Genomic DNA, 17,051 nt, shown 5'->3' on the forward strand with positions numbered 1-17,051 from the left:
ATGGAGCCGGCTTCTCCCTCTGCCTGTGTCTCTGCCCCTCTCTCTCTCATCAGTAAATAAATAAAATCTTAAAAAAAAAATTGTTTACCTCTGGGGTGCTGAACAAATGGACAGTAGTGAAAGAAGAATAGCTAAGCAGACCACTAAGATGTGCGTCTAGCCCAGCACTTGGCACACAGTAGGTGTAGGACCATTGCTATATAAAATATCTGATCTATTAAAGCATGCTTGAACTACTGCCATGGTAACCAAATATTTTTCTGCAAATCTTCGGGCTTACAAGGCAAATTAAAAATCATTTCAAAAAACATTTCTCTCTAGAGAAACGGCTACAAGGACCCTGTTTTTCCATGACAACTTTGGTTTAACCTAAAATATGGCACTTTATTTTGCAAGAACTGAGGAGCAACACTCCCTTTTCCCGGTATCTGACGCTGGAGACTTACTGCGCACGAAGTAGTGATCAAAATCTAACTCCATTCACTTAGGAAAGTAACCTAAAAACAGCGATGTCCACCCCCTCAACCCCCACCCCCACCCCCACCCCCGTCAGGAAAGGGTTTAGGTTTACGCAGACACAACAGGCCACACTCTATGGATCCTGGCAGACACTCAGCGTTGGAGGTTGCTGCATTTATTTATGGATGAGGTTTACATTTTCCCCCCCAGTTCTTTTTTTTTTTTCCCCCAGTTCTCTTAATAGAATTAATTAACTGCATTCATTCATGGACTCAGTCCACAGACGTTTCATAAGAGCCTACCAGGGACACAATAGTGAAGATGCGCGCCTCCCCTCGAGGAACACACCATCCCAGCGAAGATTTACTCTTCAATAGCCATCGGGGAGGTGCTTTTGCGGCCGCTGTATTACTGCTCGAGTCAGGACCAGGTGCCCGAGGTGCCCGAGGTGCCCGGCTCTCCCGGGCTGGCCGCGCAGGGTGGGGTCCGCCGAGCCGCCGCCGCCGCCGCCGCCGCCGCCCCCGCCCCCGCCCCGCGCTCCCCCTCCCGCGCAGTCTTTAATTTCGCAGCTCCGACCACCGGAAATTAGCGGCGGGCGGCGGGGACCCGGCGGGGCGGGGGGCGGGGGGCGCCAGCCTGGCCGGGCGCCCGCGGGACGCGCCGCCAGCGCCCTCTCCGCCGGGGGCTCGGCGCTCGCCCACCTCTTCCAAATTTAACCATTACCTAAATCCGAAGGGAAATGAGCAAACCTCTCGGATTGGGTGTCAAGGTATTTTCAGCCTCGTTGGGCGTATTTATCCCGAAGTGTTTCCACAACAAGCTATTTCGGGGCCGCGGGGCAGGTTTCGCTCCGCGGACGCCGCGGCCGCTCGCCGGGCTCCAGGCCGGCGGTGATTCACGGCCGCGACCCGGGGGCGGCACAGCCCCGGCAGGCGGCGGGGCCGGGAGGGTGCCGGGAGGGTGCCGGGAGGGTGCCGGGAGGGTGTCCCGAGCCCGAGGGGCGGGGAGGGAGGCCTCCTGCGAGCTGGCGCTCCGGCTCCGCGGCGCTCCAGTCAATCTGTGTCCTGAATCTGTGACTTCCCGCTGCGGAAGTCTCCCAGAGCCAAGAAGGGTTCATTTTCTTTTGAGTCACTTCTAGTGTCTGGGTGTCGGGCCCTCCGGGGCTCTCCAAGCCCCGCAGCCCCACGGAGCAAGCCCGCGGAGGACGTCCTGGGAGGGCGGCGGGCAGGGCCGGGGGGGCGGGGGGGCCCGTCCACGGCCTCGCCCCTTGCGCAAGGGGAGCGCGCCCCGACTGGGGGCTGGGGGGCAGGTCTGAGAGGGCTAGGAGAGCTACTCCTCAACGCTCAGGAAGTGAAGCTTGTGGTTTTGGGGGCTGAGCTCGGAAGGAGATTAAAAAAGAGAGAGAGAGAGAGAAAGAGAGAGAGAGACAAGCGCAGCCTCTCCCGAAAGCAACTCAGTTTGAAAACTCTCGGAGCGCAGTGCCCGCGCCCTGACCCCGCAGGTAGGTCCGCGCCGCCTGCTCTGCGCCTGCCCCCCTGGCGGGGGCGGCCGCGGGGACCAACGGGGCGCCGCCACTGCGGGGGCGACCAGAGGGCGCTGCCGGGGTCCCCCGCACCCGCTGCTGGCCACTGCGAGGGAGCCCCGGGACCCATCCGCAGGGGATTGTGGCGCAGGGGAGCAGGATTCGTCCGGGAAGGAAACATCTGGTGGGGAGGCGGGGGCAGCTGGGCTCAGCGGGCTGCCCCCGGGCGCCTCGGCTCCCGCCTCCCGGGCGGCCGCGGAGAGAGGCCCCGGCCCGCGTGCGCTCAGGGGCCGCCCCGCCCTCCCGCTGCCAGCTGCTGCGCGAGGTCTCCTTCCCACGCGCCCGGCGCTGGGCCCGCCCGCCCTGCGCCCGCCCTGCGCCCGCCCTGCGCCCGCTCCCCTCGCCCTGGACCGGCCGCCGGCCTGAGCGGAGGGCACCTCGCGGCCCGCGGGCTCCCGCGCGCTCCCGGCCGGCGCCGGCCCCGCGCCCGCGCGCTCGGCTCCCCCGGCCCCTCCGCCCCCCTGCGCGCCGACGCAGACCCAGGCCTCAGCCGGGGCCTCGAGGCCGGTGCACCCCGTTTCCCGTTCCCTCTGAGTTTCATAGCTGTCTAAAGAATTCGTTTTTGCGTTTGTTGTGTCTAATTATACGGCCGAAGTGGCGGCTCACGCAGAGAGGCCCAGGGAAAGATGTGCTGGCCAAGCTGCGCCCCGGGGAGCCCGAGCGCCTCCAAGCCTCCCACCAGAGGGGCGGACTCCGACGGCGGCAGGTGGCCTCCCCACTCCCAGGGGCCTCCTGGCTCCTAGGACTCCGGAAAGCTCTCTGGGATTCTGCTTCAGGTCCCCAGCCGCCCTTGCTCTCAAGCCTGTCCCCGCGCCACCCCGGGGAGGGGGACGCAGTGGGACGTGCAAAGCCCTCCAGGGCAAACCAGACCCCGATGACTCGTTCTGGGCTCGGGGCGCATCCGGCAGCCTGGGCCAGTGTCCTCCGTCCTGCCCGGGAGCCGCGCAGCTTCTCCGCCGCCGGCCTAAGCCTCGCGACGGCCCAGGGCCAGGGGCCTCGTCCCGGCCCCGGGTCCCCTAGCACCCTCGTTTCTGAACGAGGCCAGACCGCGGAGGGAGCCGCTGTGCCTGCGGCCCCCGCGTGAACCCGGCCGCCAGCTAGAGGACGGCGAATTCGTTTGCCCCAGACCTAGCCGCGGTCCGGGTCCGGGCCCGCCCCCGAGCAGCCCCGCGCGGAGCCGGAGGCGCTGCCCCGCCTCGCCGCCGGGCTCAGGTTTCGACCCCGGGATTAGGTGAACTGATTGGGGGTTCAGGAGAGCGGCGCCGCGCCCCCCCCCCCGCACCCCTGCGCCCCGGCCCCCGCGGGCCGCCCTGGCTCTCCGCGGCCGCTAAGCCGCCGGTTCCTCGCGGACTCCAGCCGGCGCGCGCCAATCCGGCTCCACTTCCCCTAGACAAGGTTTTCGGTGAGCAGAGCGAAAAGGGCTTTTTCCCAGGACTTGGTTTCCGAGGTTAGGTGTCCACAGTCTGGGGCGTCCTGCCCCGGACTTTGCTGCTGCTGCCGCCGCCCTCGCGTCTCCAGACCAACCTTCTTGCTGGCGAGCGGCGCGAGGGAGGGCGAGGGAGACCACCGGGGTGCGAGCTCCCCCGGGGGCCGGGGTCACGCGCCCTCCCGCCACCTTCCTCTTCCTCTTCTCTCCCGCCCTCTTTCTCCGGCCTCCGCCGCCCTCAGTCCCCCTGGCGCGGCCTCCCGACCCCGCTCCTCAGCCGGCCCCGTGCGCCCCTCCCGCCCCCCGCGGGCTCCTGGAGGGCTTGGCTTCCAGCCCCTTCCAGGTGCCCCGCCGCCAACCCATCCCGCGGCCCTAACGGATGGACGCGTCCCTGCGCTCCGCCCCAGCCCGGTAACAGGCCAGGCAGGCAGTGGGTGCTCGACTTGGGGCAACTGACCAGTTGGGGGACATCGGCTCTCCGGAGAGCTTGGTCGCCAGAGCGAGTTTTCCCTTTTAGGGAAGGGGAGGGGCCAAGGGGTGTGGGCAGGGCAGGAGGAAGAGGCTCGAGCCGGGGCCCCGGGACGGGTTGTACCGCTCAGCTGTGGCGGCGGCGGGCTCGCGCCACCTGTCCGAGTGCCACCTGGTGAGCGCGGCGCAGCCGGGCCAAGCTCCTCCTCCCGCGGGCCTTCCTCCCTCCTCCCGGCCGGCGCTCTCGCTCTCTCCACCCGGCTGCCCAGTCCCGGGCCCTGGAGCGCGCTGACCCGCGTTTGCACCCGCTTCTTCTCCTCTCGCAGGTCCCCGCCTGGCTGGGGCTGAGCACGCCCTCGGGGTGACAGTGGGAGCGGAGCGGAGAGCGCGCCCGACCACCATGCCGCGTTCGTTCCTTGTCAAGAGTAAGAAGGCTCACAGTTACCACCAGCCGCGCTCCCCGGGACCCGACTATTCCCTCCGCCTGGAGAATGTGCTGGCACCGGGCGGAGCAGGTACGGGGTGCGCCCAGGGATGTAGATTCCGAGCCCCGCCACACCACCCTCCCCCAGGAGCCCTGCAGGGAGACCCTGACGCCCCTTTTGCTCGTTTCTGTTTCCTACCGTCTGGGTCCCTTCCGGGGCTGTCGCCTGGGTGCCACAGCCTCTTTGCTCCCGCCCTCGGACCGGGAAGGGTTCCCGGCCAGGTCTGGGTAGAGAGGAGGACGCCCGGGTGCCACGGCCTGGAGGGCGCCGCTTCAGAACCAGCGGGTCCACTCAGACCCAGCCTGAGCTCCGATCCTGCCTCCTCTCCGCAGACGGCACCTCGAGTGCAGGCGGGGCGCAGACGGAGCCCCGGGGTCGTCTGTCCCCCGAGTCCCAGCTGACCGAGGCCCCTGACAGATCCTCCGCATCCCCGGGCAGCTGTGAGGGCAGCGTCTGCGACCGGAGCTCAGAGTTTGAGGACTTCTGGAGACCCCCGTCGCCCTCTGTGTCTCCAGGTAGGAGCCCGTTGGGAGCTGTGAGGCCGGGGCGGCAGGGACCCCATGGTGAGGAATACACTGACTTGGCTTTGGGTGCAGAACTGCTAAATGGATGGCCGAGAGTCTTTCCGAAAGGCTAGCGCTTGTTCAAGGGGTAAGGGGCCCGTGGGGGGAGGGGGGATCTGGCTTCTCTGGGACTGCTTCAGCCGGTAGCGATGTCTGCTGCTTGGATCCCAGGCAGCGGGACTCGGGTTGTTCGTTCCTAATATTCGTTTGGTGTAGATAGTGGGTGAGAGAAAATATATGAGTCGTCTGAACAGCAATCTCGACTTTTCGTTTTCTGGTCAGTTGACGTTTAGAAAGAGCTGGGATCCCCAAACCCAGACCTCCGAGTCTCAAAAAAACAGAGACCTGGGCAGTCTAAAACTCCTCCTGGCTCCCTCAGTTATTGGGCCTGGCAGAGCTGGGCGCCAAGCCGGAGGGACGGGTCCGACGAAAATCTCTGCCCTCCTCTGAGTCTTCGCAGGCTCGGATCCGGGGCCTGTTTCAGTTTTCGTTCTTCCAGGTTGGCCTAGCCCTGGGGCCCGGTCCGTTGGCTTAATTTCCAGACAGTAATTGAGGTTTGCACAAACGTTGGGTGGGGGCATGTCTTGGGTCCTGGCCAGGGGAAGAACGCAAACCAACCCGATTCTTCCCACAGCCTGTTATTTCCAGATTGCATTTACGAGTTTTAAAAGATAGCCTGAACCCCACCCCACTCTCAATTCGTTGACCTGGCTAAAGCCCTAACTCCAGCGAGTGTGTCTGGGAGCTTGAGACCAGAGAATTTTTCTTGGCTATGCAGGACACGTCCTGCAAGACTGAGTGCTCCGGGAATTTCTCTGTCGGAATCTTGGGGCGCAGCCTGTCACTGAAACGGCTAGTCTGGAGTATGCAGTGGGAACAGATTCATAAATCTGTATGCAAATAGAGAAAGGATACCTTGGGCATTTGGTTTTAGCAAAATTCCCGTTGGGCAGGGGCGCACAAGGCCACGAATATGGGAAAGCTATGTCCCTGGCAGGTGGCAGCTAAAACCTTGTAAATTGTAAATTATTGTAAAAAAAAATTGTAAAACCTTGTAATTGTAAATTATTCTCTGAGAAATTTGAATTTGTTTTTTTCCCCATCAAGCTAGGACAGGAATGAGAATGGTAGTATTTGGCGGGCAGTTCAAGCTCCAAACCCTCTTTCTGCTGCCCCTTTGGGTATTTAATAATCGTTAGGAATGTTAACACCTTCCCGTTTTTTGTTTGTTTGTTTGTTTAAAAAAAAACACAACAACAGATGTTTTCGGTAGGCCAGGCTGCATTTTATTGGTCCTCTCCCTCGCTCCTTACCGATCCCGGAAAGAAAAGGGACGGAGTGGGAACCTCTAGGGGCCGGGAGAGCTTGGCCCTGGGACTTCGGAGCACGAGCGCTGTCCAGGCCCTAACGGGGGCCGCCTCGTCGGCTTAGCTCAGCTCAACATTTCTCCAGCACAGACAGCTTGGCGCGCTTTTCTCTGTGGGATCGCGAGGTGCTCCGATCCCGCCAGAAAGTGCCGTCCTAACGTTTCCGCTGCCCTGGCACCAAATTTACCCATCTCCTCGACCGCTGTCATTTTAATTATCCGTTTGCTGCCCTGCCGCCTCCAGTGATCCTCGAGGCCCCAGAGACCGGGGCCGCGTTTCATCCCGGGGGCGTCGCGGCACCGGGCGCACGGCTTTCCGCACCGGGGCTGGGCAACTTGCAGACGCCGCCCGGCGGCCCAGCCTAACTGGACGCCCCCTTGTGCCTCCACAGCCTCGGAGAAGTCGGTGTGCCCGTCGCTGGACGAAGCTCAGCCCTTCCCCCTGCCCTTCAAGCCGTACTCTTGGAGAGGCCTGGCGGGTTCTGACCTTCGGCACTTGGTGCACAGCTACCGGCCGTGCGCGGCCCTGGATCGCGGCGCCGGCCTGGGCCTCTTCTGCGAGCGCGCCCCGGAGCCTGGCCACCCCGCGGCGCTCTACGGCCCCGAGCGGGCTGCGGGCGGCGCGGGGGCCGGGGCGCCCGGGGGAGGAAGCGCAGGAGGTGGCGCTGCCGGCGGCTCGGGCCTGGGGCTCTACGGCGACTTCGGGCCCGCGGCGGCAGGGCTGTACGAGCGGCCCACGGCGGCGGCGGGAGGGCTGTACTCGGAGCGCGGCCACGGGCTGCACGCGGACAAGGGCGCAGGCGTCAAGGTGGAGTCGGAGCTGCTGTGCACCCGCCTGCTGCTGGGCGGCGGCTCCTACAAGTGCATCAAGTGCAGCAAGGTGAGGCTCCCGCGCGCCCGGCTCTGTCGGCCCCGCGCCCGCGCCCCCGGCTCGCGCCCCCGGGCCCCTCTCAGCGGCCTTCTCCCCGGCCCCACCCGCCGCAGGTGTTCTCCACGCCGCACGGGCTCGAGGTGCACGTGCGCAGGTCCCACAGCGGCACGAGACCCTTTGCGTGCGAGATGTGCGGCAAGACTTTCGGGCACGCGGTGAGCCTGGAGCAGCATAAAGCCGTGCACTCGCAGGTAAGCGCGGGGCGCATGGCCGCGCACGGCCCTGTGAGGTTCCCGAGTTCGGGGAAGGTCTGACTGTCAGTGCGGCACCCGCCACTCTCCGCCTGGCAGCTTTTCCCTTGGACTTCCCCGGACTGCCCCCAGGCTCCCCCAGCACGTCCCTTTGCCCACATGTAGGTGTGTAGGGAAAGGTGGCCGGCTGGGGCATCCAGGCAGCCCTAGAGCTCCCCGTCACTCGTTGTGAGCCTCTCCAGAGGATGATCCAGATCACTGCTTTGGGTTTGAGGAGGGTTTGTGCACTCTTGCTGCTGATCTATCAAATGTATTAGCTCTGGGGTTTTTTGGCCTCGCTTTTCACCAAATGGCTGTCACTTCATTTGTATTGACCCCTCCCAACTGAAAAGAAGGGATGTCACCTCATTTAGAGCATGGGAGAGCATAATTGTCCTGTTCTTTCATTCATTCCTTTATTCCTATCTGTGGTGCAACTTCCTCGTGCTAGGCTGCTCAGAATCCTGTAACAACACACCAGGTCCCTGACCGGATGCCCCCACAGAATTTTTTTTTTAAGATTTTATTTATTCATGAGAGACACACAGAGAGAGGCAGAGACACAGGCAGAGGGAGAAGCTGGCTCCGCGCACAGAGCCCCGTGTGGGACTCGATCCTGAGACCCCAGGCTTACACCCTAAGCCAAAGGATGCTCAACCGCTGAGCCGCCAGGCTACTCTACCCCCACAGATTTTTTCAGTTTAACGGAATGACAGAGGGGTTGGTAAGCAATTAAGTACACAACTATGACAAGCGAATGCTTACTCAGAGACTTATTTACTAAAAAAGAGTACAATTCTTAAAATTCTCGCGTCTCTCTCAACACTGGCTGGAAGGGGCAGTGGCATCAAGTGACTGAGGTCTAAGCCTCCTGTTGAGGAGGGTGGAGAAGTGTTTGTAAATGGGTGTCAAAAAAGCAGGGTGGGGATACTTTTTTGCCATGGGGTGTGGAGGGTTGTGGGCGAACTGTTTGGGCAGAAAAACTGTTATGAGGAAGAGGTGGGGAGGGTGGAGGTTGGACATAAATCTGGGGAGAGAGGATGATGGAGCAGGCTAAGGCAAAGGGGAGAGCCTGAAGGAAGGGGGAGCCCTGGCTTTGGGGGTTTTATGGTCAGGTTAGTGGTGAAGAGGATGGCAGCCTAGGGTGACTACAATAGGAATGCCACATCTTTCTGTCTACAGGAACGAAGCTTTGACTGTAAGATCTGTGGCAAAAGCTTCAAGAGGTCATCTACGCTGTCCACACACTTGCTCATCCACTCAGACACCCGGCCCTACCCTTGTCAGTACTGTGGCAAGAGGTTCCACCAGAAGTCAGACATGAAGAAACACACCTTCATCCACACTGGTAAGCTGAAGGCTCTTGGCTTGTAGGGAAACTCCTGGGGAAGGCTGGCGTGGAGGAGCATGATTCTTCCCTCTGAGGCCAATATAATTCACCTTTGCTGTGATATCCTGGCTACAGGATGAGTGGTAGATGAGGCCTTCTAGATGGAGTTAATCACTGCAATGTGTTCAAGAAAATAAGGAGGCATGGGAAGCCTGGGTGGCTTAAAGGTTGAGTGTTTGGCTTTGGCTCAGGGCATGATCCTGAGGTCCCAGGATCAAGTCCCACATGGGGCTCCCTGCATGGAGCCTGCTTCTCCCTCTCCCTATGTCTCTCCCTTTCTTTCTATATATATCTCTTATGAATAAATAAATAAATCTTTTAAAAAAGAAAAGAAAATTAGGAGGCAGATTCTCTTAGATTTGTTTACATACAAGGTTCTCCTCAGAAGGGCTTTGGGGTGGGGCTGCATTTGCAGTACCACTCAGCTGGTCAACCTCAGGTTCACTATCCTTGCAAAGACTATTTTCTTATAATTTAGCTGCTGTTCCAACTGCTGCATGATCTGGGTGAAATACGAAGCTCCAGAGATAGAGGACTTTCTCCAGGGCTCCCACCCAGCCTTTCAGGGGAGCAAGAGGTTTTATGTGTGGTCTCATGGCTGCATTTTTTGCAGTCTAAGAATTTATTCTGATTGAGGAAGAAAAAACAATGGTAAATTTTACTAAGCTGTCTGCTAAGCACTTTTTAAATGCATTATCTCATTTTATGCTCACAAGAACTCTGGGAGGTAGAGACTATTCCTTATTCCCATTCTAGAGATGAGGAAAGTGAGGTACAGAAGGGTTGGGTAACCTGTCCAAGGCTCTGATAGCAAGTGGCAGGGCCAGGACTTAAATTCAGATCTTCCTGACCTCAACTGTCTATTAGCTTGACCACCATTTACTGTATTCTATTTTCAGAGTCATGAGGGGTGGTAGATGTAGAAAGCTTCTATTCACTTACTGCCCTTTTCAAAATATCAGCAAGTTCATACCATAATAATGGTAATTCTTTACCTATGATAATACCTTATAATTTATAAACTGCTTTCAAATCTATCCCTTCTTAAAAAAATTATCATCCCTCCCCCCGCTTTTTTTAAGATTTTAGTTATTTGAGAGAGAGACAAAGAGGGCATGAGTGTGTGTGTGTGGGAGCGGAGCGAGAGAGAGAGGGACAAGCAGACTCCGTGGTGAGCTGGACATGAGGCTCGATCCCAGGATCTTGAGATCATGACCTGAGTCAGACACTTCACTGACTGAGCCAGCCAGGTGCCCCATCCCTTCTTTTGATCCTTACTGCCACCCCATAATGTAGCCTTAGCCTGATGAAACTCAGGGTGATTTACCAAAGATCAGACTAAGAGTGCATGTTGGGGCCATGGAATGCTCTGGATTCCAATTCTGGACTCTTTCTCTAACATTTTGATTGTATATAGGTGGCAGTTTTAATGCCAGGAGCAGTCTCTTTAATAGTAAATAAGACATGTACAAGAGACCCAGAATTCTCTCATTCCAGAATATGAACACTGATTTAAAACAGATTTCAGTGTTCCAAACACATACCTTTGAGTTTATAAATATGTTGGGGCAGTGTCGATGCCCCATCAGAAAACCCAGAAAAATATCTTACTTTAATCATGACCCCTTAACTGAAATTTCCGGGTAACCTACTCCTTTTGAGTAAAGGTTTTCAAGACTCTTGCCAAAGTGCAACTAGGACCTTGACTGAATGAAACATTGAGTCTTTATCACACATTCACATCATAGCTAGAATTTGTTTCTCAAATTTGTTTGACCCTAAGGGAATAGCTAAGTTTTGTTGGGTGGTTCTTTATCAAGGAAATCTGAAGCATGAAGACAGAAAGGAATGAACAAGAGAGAAGTTTCCTCAAAAACCAACCTCATCTATTTTGTGCAGTTTTCCAAGACCAATCCCTGACAATAATGCCATGCTAAGGCTATTTGGAAATTCATGCTATTTATCCAAATGTTAAACATCACCTGAATTGGGGGAAAAGACAGAACCTTTTTCTTTTGTTTGTGAGATGTTTATTTATTTATTTACTTACTTGAGAGAGAAAGCATGCACATGAGAGAGCGCAGGAGGGGCAGAGGGGGAGGGGCGGAGGAAGAGGGAAAGAATCTCAAGCAGACTCTGTGCTGAGCACAGAGCCCAACAGGGTGCTCGATCTCACAACCCTGAGATCATGACCCGAGCTGAAACCAAGAGTTTGAAGCTCAACCAACTAAGCCACCCAGGTACCGCCAAACCTTTTCTGTTTGTTATTTATTAATCTATGGTGAAGACTTGCTAGGATATAAAGAATCTTTATAAAAAGAAAGTAAAATCAAGACAGAAAAGGATCGTTATTTAAGGAATACTTTGCGACCCAAATGTGGATTTTTAAAAATAAGACTTTGAGACGTATCTATGCTTCAGATACATTCTATTGTCCTTCAAGAGCAAGAAAGAAAACAGATTCACTGGTCCATACAAACCAACACCCACTTGGAAACTCAGATTTGAAAACTTCCTCTGAATTAGAGCAGAGTCACATGGTTTGAAGGACAGGCCCCCACCCCCACATTGAACATCTGCTGTGGGAGCTCTCTGCTTCTAAAGCCAGGGCTGTCTTGCCAGGGTGGATTCAGCTGTGAGTCTGGGCACGTGGCCTTTGCTCTGTTTCCGTTTAGCAGGAAACGGTTTGAGTCCTTTTGCTGGGAACCCCCACTCAGAAAGTCTCCCTTTCACCTGGTACACCCATGACTTCCCAGGACTTGCGTTGCAACACGTCACCCTCCAAGTTGCTTGAACGCCTTAGACTCTGGTGCAGCCAGCTGCTGCCAGGAGCATGTGGGTCACAGTGAGTCGCCTCTAGCTTTATCATAGACTCATACTTCCCTCCCCCTCCTCCATCCTTGCAGGTGAGAAGCCCCACAAATGCCAGGTGTGTGGGAAGGCATTCAGCCAGAGCTCCAACCTCATCACCCACAGCCGCAAACATACAGGCTTCAAACCCTTTGGCTGTGACCTCTGTGGGAAGGGCTTCCAGAGGAAGGTGGACCTCAGGCGGCACCGGGAGACACAGCATGGGCTCAAATGAGGGCCCTGGCTGGAGCGGCAGTTACACAACACTACAGAGGGCAACCTCCCCACTTGCCACCATCCACGTCTGACTTCTCAGGCCCTCCATTCCAGTCCAAAGATCCCAGCAGGATGAGCTGCTTCACCTTACTTCCTGGAACTCCAAGAAGGGATAAATTACCTATGCAAAGTTCAGCCCAGAGTGGGAACCAAAGGACTCATGGCTTTGGACATCCGAATAGGCTCCCTGCCACCCGAAGACTCAAAGTCAAGAGGGGATCAGATAAAATCTTGAGCCCTGCAGCTCTTCCCATTCCCAGCCCTGCTCCACAGACAGAAAAGTCCTTCAGGTTTTTTACCTCCTCTTGACTTACTCCAGATACTTGTGTGGACAAGGAGTAATCACCATTTATAAGGTGGACACAGGCTAATGTTTTTATCTAGAATGATAAGTGAGTGTTACTTTTTTTTTTTCTTTCCGGGGAGTCTGTTAACCTCTTTCTATTGGGTGCTGCCTATAAATCTTGGAGGAATCAGTTCTCCCCCTTGAAGACTGGTTCAGAAACTGATTTGGGGATGGAGTTTCATACTTTTGAAATTACAAAATACACTGTCCAGACTGCTCCAAGAAGGAGCAAAAGAAAAGTGGACCTGGTAGTGAGAGGAGAATCCTCCCTGCTGTGAAGCTTGTGAAGACTTCACCAGAGGAGGTGGAAGCACAGAGCAACACCTCTGGACAAGATGCCATCCATTCACTCAGCAAATGTGTATTGACCACCAGGTCTCAGGCCTATGCTAGGTATTGGGGAGCCAGAGATTCAAGTTATAGCCCATGCCCCTGCCCCTCAGAAGCTAACAGTTGCACCTCTAAGTGGCTAGATCTTTTTTTTTTCCCCTCCTGAGGAATTCAGAGAAGACAAAACAAAATCTTGACCCTTCTTTTCTGACACGTTTGGGTTTTTATCAAACATTAAAAAAATAGCTGAACAGGTACTTCCAAGATTTGTGTGTATATTCAGTTTTTTATTGTTAAGCTGATATTTTTAAGATGTCTAAGCTAGCAGGCATGTGGAGTGACCCTCCATGTGTACTATAAAGAAAAAAAGTGGTATTTTTACTTGGATGAGGTTTGTAAATGTTTTTAGAACATCTGGAGTGCATTATGTTTGTTAATACATATTTATTAGAATGATGTTTTAAATTAATAAAGTATTAAGACTCTTACCTATTGCTTCTCATTTAGGCAAGGAATTTGGGAAAGATCTTTGTTTTAGTGTGTAGTGGGAGTTGGCATTGAAAGAAACTACAGTGGGATATTAAAAGTTAAGCAGTCAAGCCAATATTCAGAAGAAAGTAAAAATCCAATTGCTCTGATTTTCATTTGCCTTTTCCTTCTACACTTCAAAGATCCTTCTTTCTTAACAGAAAAACTAGGTATACCAAACTGAGCTCCTACCTTATAGAGTCCCTAGTGGTCCCACATGTACATAGGTACTTCTGAGGACTTCAAGGATGTTTTTGTTGGTTGATTGGTTTGTTGTTGTTGTTGTTGTTGTTGTTGTTTAATAGGTTAGAAGATTTCAGATGAATAAAGAAATCACAGGCCTTAGGTCTAGAAATTGAGTCTTAGTCACAGCTCTATGACCAATATGTTGTATGACTTAGCAACTTCTTTGGCCTTCCTGATTCCAGTTTCCTTGACCATAAAATGTGGATATGGTTCTGTCATCCCAATCAAACCCTGACTATTTGATTCTGTGGAGACTGGAAGGGAGAGAAAGTATGTGATACTGGTTAGGTGCCTCACCTAAGGCAAGTCTAAATCTAAAGATGCATCAGGGGCAGTAAAATTGGAATTTGGGTTATTTCTAGCTCTATCCCACTTGTGGGAGTTTCTTGCATGAATCAGTCCTTTACAAGAATGAAACCAGAATAAGGTCCTGGCCTAGATCCTGACTACCTGTGTGCTCATTCTAGCATCTCCCAGCTGAGGTAGTGTGGCCCCTGGTGACCACCAGTGGATTGTACATTTCAATTCAAATCACACATACTGATTGAGTAACTAGTATGTGCCTGGCACTGTTCTAGGTGGTGGGGATACAGCAGTGAGCACAGTATCCTGTCCTTTATTTGGTCACTGCTGAATCTTCAGCTCCCAGAACAGTGCCTAGCACACAATAGGAGATCAATAGGTATTTGCTGAGATAATAGGTAAATAAGCAAAGAAAATAAAATCCTGCTTCATCCTGACTTTCTGCTTTCTGGAGCACAATGAAAAGAGAAATTGTGTAAGACTTCAGGAAACCAACTGAACACACAGGACTCTCCTGAGTTTGTGGGTGAGGGGGCTTTGATGCTATTTTTCTCCAGTGTCTCCAAATCTCAGTCCTTGGCTGTGCTCACCTGGTTTTCAACACCATGTCTTTCCATGTCAGTTTACTGTCATTCAAAATTTAAATTTGTTTATAATACAGTTTAAGATAATTTTCCAGAACTGATGAGTGAACAGTTACAGCATCCAGGAACCTCTTCTTAGTGTCCTGGGAAACAAGGTTCCCAATGAATAAAGAGCACAAAACATCCTTCCCACAGAATTCACTGTGCACACTGGTTGATTATTTCCAACCTGGTTTGAAAAGTAAAGAAGTTGCATCGAAGAGGTAAGTAGACTGATTGAAATCTAGTTATCTGTCCTATCCTTCTCTTATGACATTTAGAACTTTTTGGGCCATTTTCATAATCCTCGTTTATGCTATAAATGAGAAGTTGTAATTTTGATGTTAACAGTATGATTTCATAGGGAAAAATACATCTGGATATCCTCAGTTCAGAATCAAAACAAATTACTGCGCCTGTTACTGTGTGAAATTTGAAGATTGCAAATATCTCTCTTAATGTTATTACTTGACTCCATTAAAAATAGATCGTGAATATTCCATGTCACATTATTCATGAGGCAGGCTCTATGCCTTTTGTCTGCCTGAGTAACAGTAGAAAGGGTAACAAGAGACACCAGAGCACACCTTTGTTTCTTTCACTAAATTTTTAATAACACCTCCAGCTAGCCAGTTGGTGAAGCTCAGCTCTTGCATAAAAGTGGAAAAGCACAGCTATCTCAGCGAAGACCAACTCTTTCACTAGCTAATTTGAGTTTGCATTCATCTACACCAGAGATGATTAAATTACCTATCAAGTGTGCCGAGCTATCAGGATTCAGGCCACGTAAAAGGTGAATTTCATCTGATTGATTTGAGACAGGAATGGAACAATTGAGTTTTAAAAGCCCCGCCTTAATTAAAGGCATAGCAAAGTATCACTCCCAGGTGAATTCTTGACTGCTATTGCCCTTGAAATTTGGGTGGCGATAGTGATTTGACCCACATCATTTTGTTGTGTGCCTGTTTGTTTAACCTGATCATTTAGCAGAAAGAAAAGAATTTAGAGGAAGGCCTGAAAGGACTTGACTACTTTGTGCTGTGCATTAATAGAGAACTATTTGTTTAAATCTCTGCTGCTATATTATTTCTACAGCAGAAACTGTAGAAAGTACTTCATATATTTATTTTGGAAACATTTCTATTATTAAGCCAGATTTTAAAAATAAAAAAATTAAAGAAATTTCACCCAAACCTTTCTACCTTCAAAGTTTATTTTATTTTTAGTGGTGCTTGCCAATCTTTACCCACATGTGTGTATATTTATAGTCTATATTTTTAAGCCCTATTATCAGGGTAATTTACAATTTATGTCTAGATAGCTCATGTTTACTTTTAAATGGACACATACTTGAAACTGAAACATTCATATTTTACAATGAGAATTTTGATGACTTTATGGTTAAATTTTATTGAAATTTTAGTATTTATTAGGATTTTGTCAATCATTAAGATATTATATTTCCTGGGTTTACTTTAGAGGTATTCATTTCTTAAATAAAACATTTCAAACATATAAGAAATTACAAATAATATTATAAACATAATTCTGTATTTACTTCAAGTTTTATTTTAAAAATATTATAGACATAGTTGAATATCTTGTGGAATATGTTCCTCCCAAGGTCTTTCCCTTTCTTCTATCCTCAGAGGCATCCTCTGTACCAAAATTGGTATATATTGTTGTTTTGACTATTTTTATACTTTTACTTACACGTATCACACCATATACTGTATATACTATTCAGCATAAATGGTGTCGTAGTGTATGTATCCTTCCGCCACCTAACCTTTTTTCAATTTCACTCAACACTTTGTTTTTGAGATTTGTCCATTTAGTATGTGCAGTTTTGTTCATTTCTTTAGCCACTACATAAAGAATTCTGTTATATGGATACTTGGTGATTATTTTTGTATTCTGTTGGGAGACTTCGGTTATTTCCAATTTTCCCTATTACAGACAATTCTGAAGCAAGCAGTCTTTCACATGGATCTCCTGTGAGCAAGATTCTTTAGGATATATTTCTGGGAGTGGAAATGACAGATATTACAAAATTGCTTTCCAAAGTGGTTGTACCAATTTAATTCTTACCAACAGTATAGGAAAATCCCTATTTCTCTGCACCTTACCAACATTTAGTATTGTCAGACTTCAAAAATGCCAATCAGATGGATGTGAAATGTTCTTGTAATTTGCATTTCCTGATTCCTAATGAGGTTGAGTGTTCTTTCATAAGTTTCCTTTCCTGTGAGATGCCAGTTCATGTACTTTGTCCATTTTCAGTTGGGTTGTTTGCTTTACATCAATTCATATTTTACAAAATATTTAATTTATTTATATATATATATAGAGAGAGACCATAAGAACGGGAGAGAGCAGAGACAGAAGGAGGGAGAAGCAGATTCCCCACTGAGCAGGGAGCCCATCGTGGGTCTTCATCACAGAACTCTGGGATCATGACCTGAGCCGAAGTCAGATGCTTAACCAACTGAGCCACCCAGGCACCCCTATATCAATTAATATTTTAAAATATATTCTAAGTACTCACTGTTCCGTTAGTTAAATGCATTGCCCACATCTCCCAGTCTGTAGCTTGCCTTTTTGTTTTGGTTGAAGGGAGGATTTGTTTGTTTTTTGTGTCAATGTAGT

At 51.9% G+C, this 17,051-nt stretch overlaps 1 protein-coding gene across 3 annotated transcripts; it reads left to right on the plus strand.

Annotated features, from left to right (window-relative positions):
* Positions 1 to 1,799: 1,799 nt before the first annotated feature.
* On the plus strand, positions 1,800 to 13,190 carry GFI1 (growth factor independent 1 transcriptional repressor). 3 transcript variants are annotated; one of them, XM_035718035.2, is made up of 7 exons: positions 1,800 to 1,960; positions 4,262 to 4,450; positions 4,753 to 4,935; positions 6,742 to 7,229; positions 7,334 to 7,471; positions 8,693 to 8,858; positions 11,807 to 13,190. In XM_035718035.2, the coding sequence occupies exons 2-7, from the start codon at positions 4,336 to 4,338 to the stop codon at positions 11,983 to 11,985; spliced, it is 1,269 nt and encodes a 422-aa protein (XP_035573928.1). In that variant the 5' UTR covers positions 1,800 to 1,960; positions 4,262 to 4,335; the 3' UTR covers positions 11,986 to 13,190. The 3 variants fall into 3 exon arrangements, with proteins under 3 accessions (XP_035573928.1, XP_035573930.1, XP_035573929.1); XM_035718037.2 differs by lacking the exon at positions 1,800 to 1,960 and adding an exon at positions 3,357 to 3,443; XM_035718036.2 differs by lacking the exon at positions 1,800 to 1,960 and adding an exon at positions 4,041 to 4,110.
* Positions 13,191 to 17,051: the final 3,861 nt, after the last annotated feature.

This window comes from Canis lupus, chromosome 6 (assembly GCF_003254725.2).
Source record: "Canis lupus dingo isolate Sandy chromosome 6, ASM325472v2, whole genome shotgun sequence".
Taxonomy (NCBI): domain Eukaryota; kingdom Metazoa; phylum Chordata; class Mammalia; order Carnivora; family Canidae; genus Canis; species Canis lupus.

What these genes read in the sequence shown, in the direction of transcription:
- GFI1 (XM_035718035.2), top strand. Translation starts at nt 4,336, where the DNA reads ATGCCGCGTTCGTTCCTTGTCAAGAGTAAGAAGGCTCACAGTTACCAC. An exon ending in GCTGGCACCGGGCGGAGCAG is followed by an intron (nt 4,451 to 4,752) that starts GTACGGGGTGCG and finishes TCCTCTCCGCAG; the next exon opens with ACGGCACCTCGAGTGCAGGC. An exon ending in AGTGCATCAAGTGCAGCAAG is followed by an intron (nt 7,230 to 7,333) that starts GTGAGGCTCCCG and finishes CACCCGCCGCAG; the next exon opens with GTGTTCTCCACGCCGCACGG.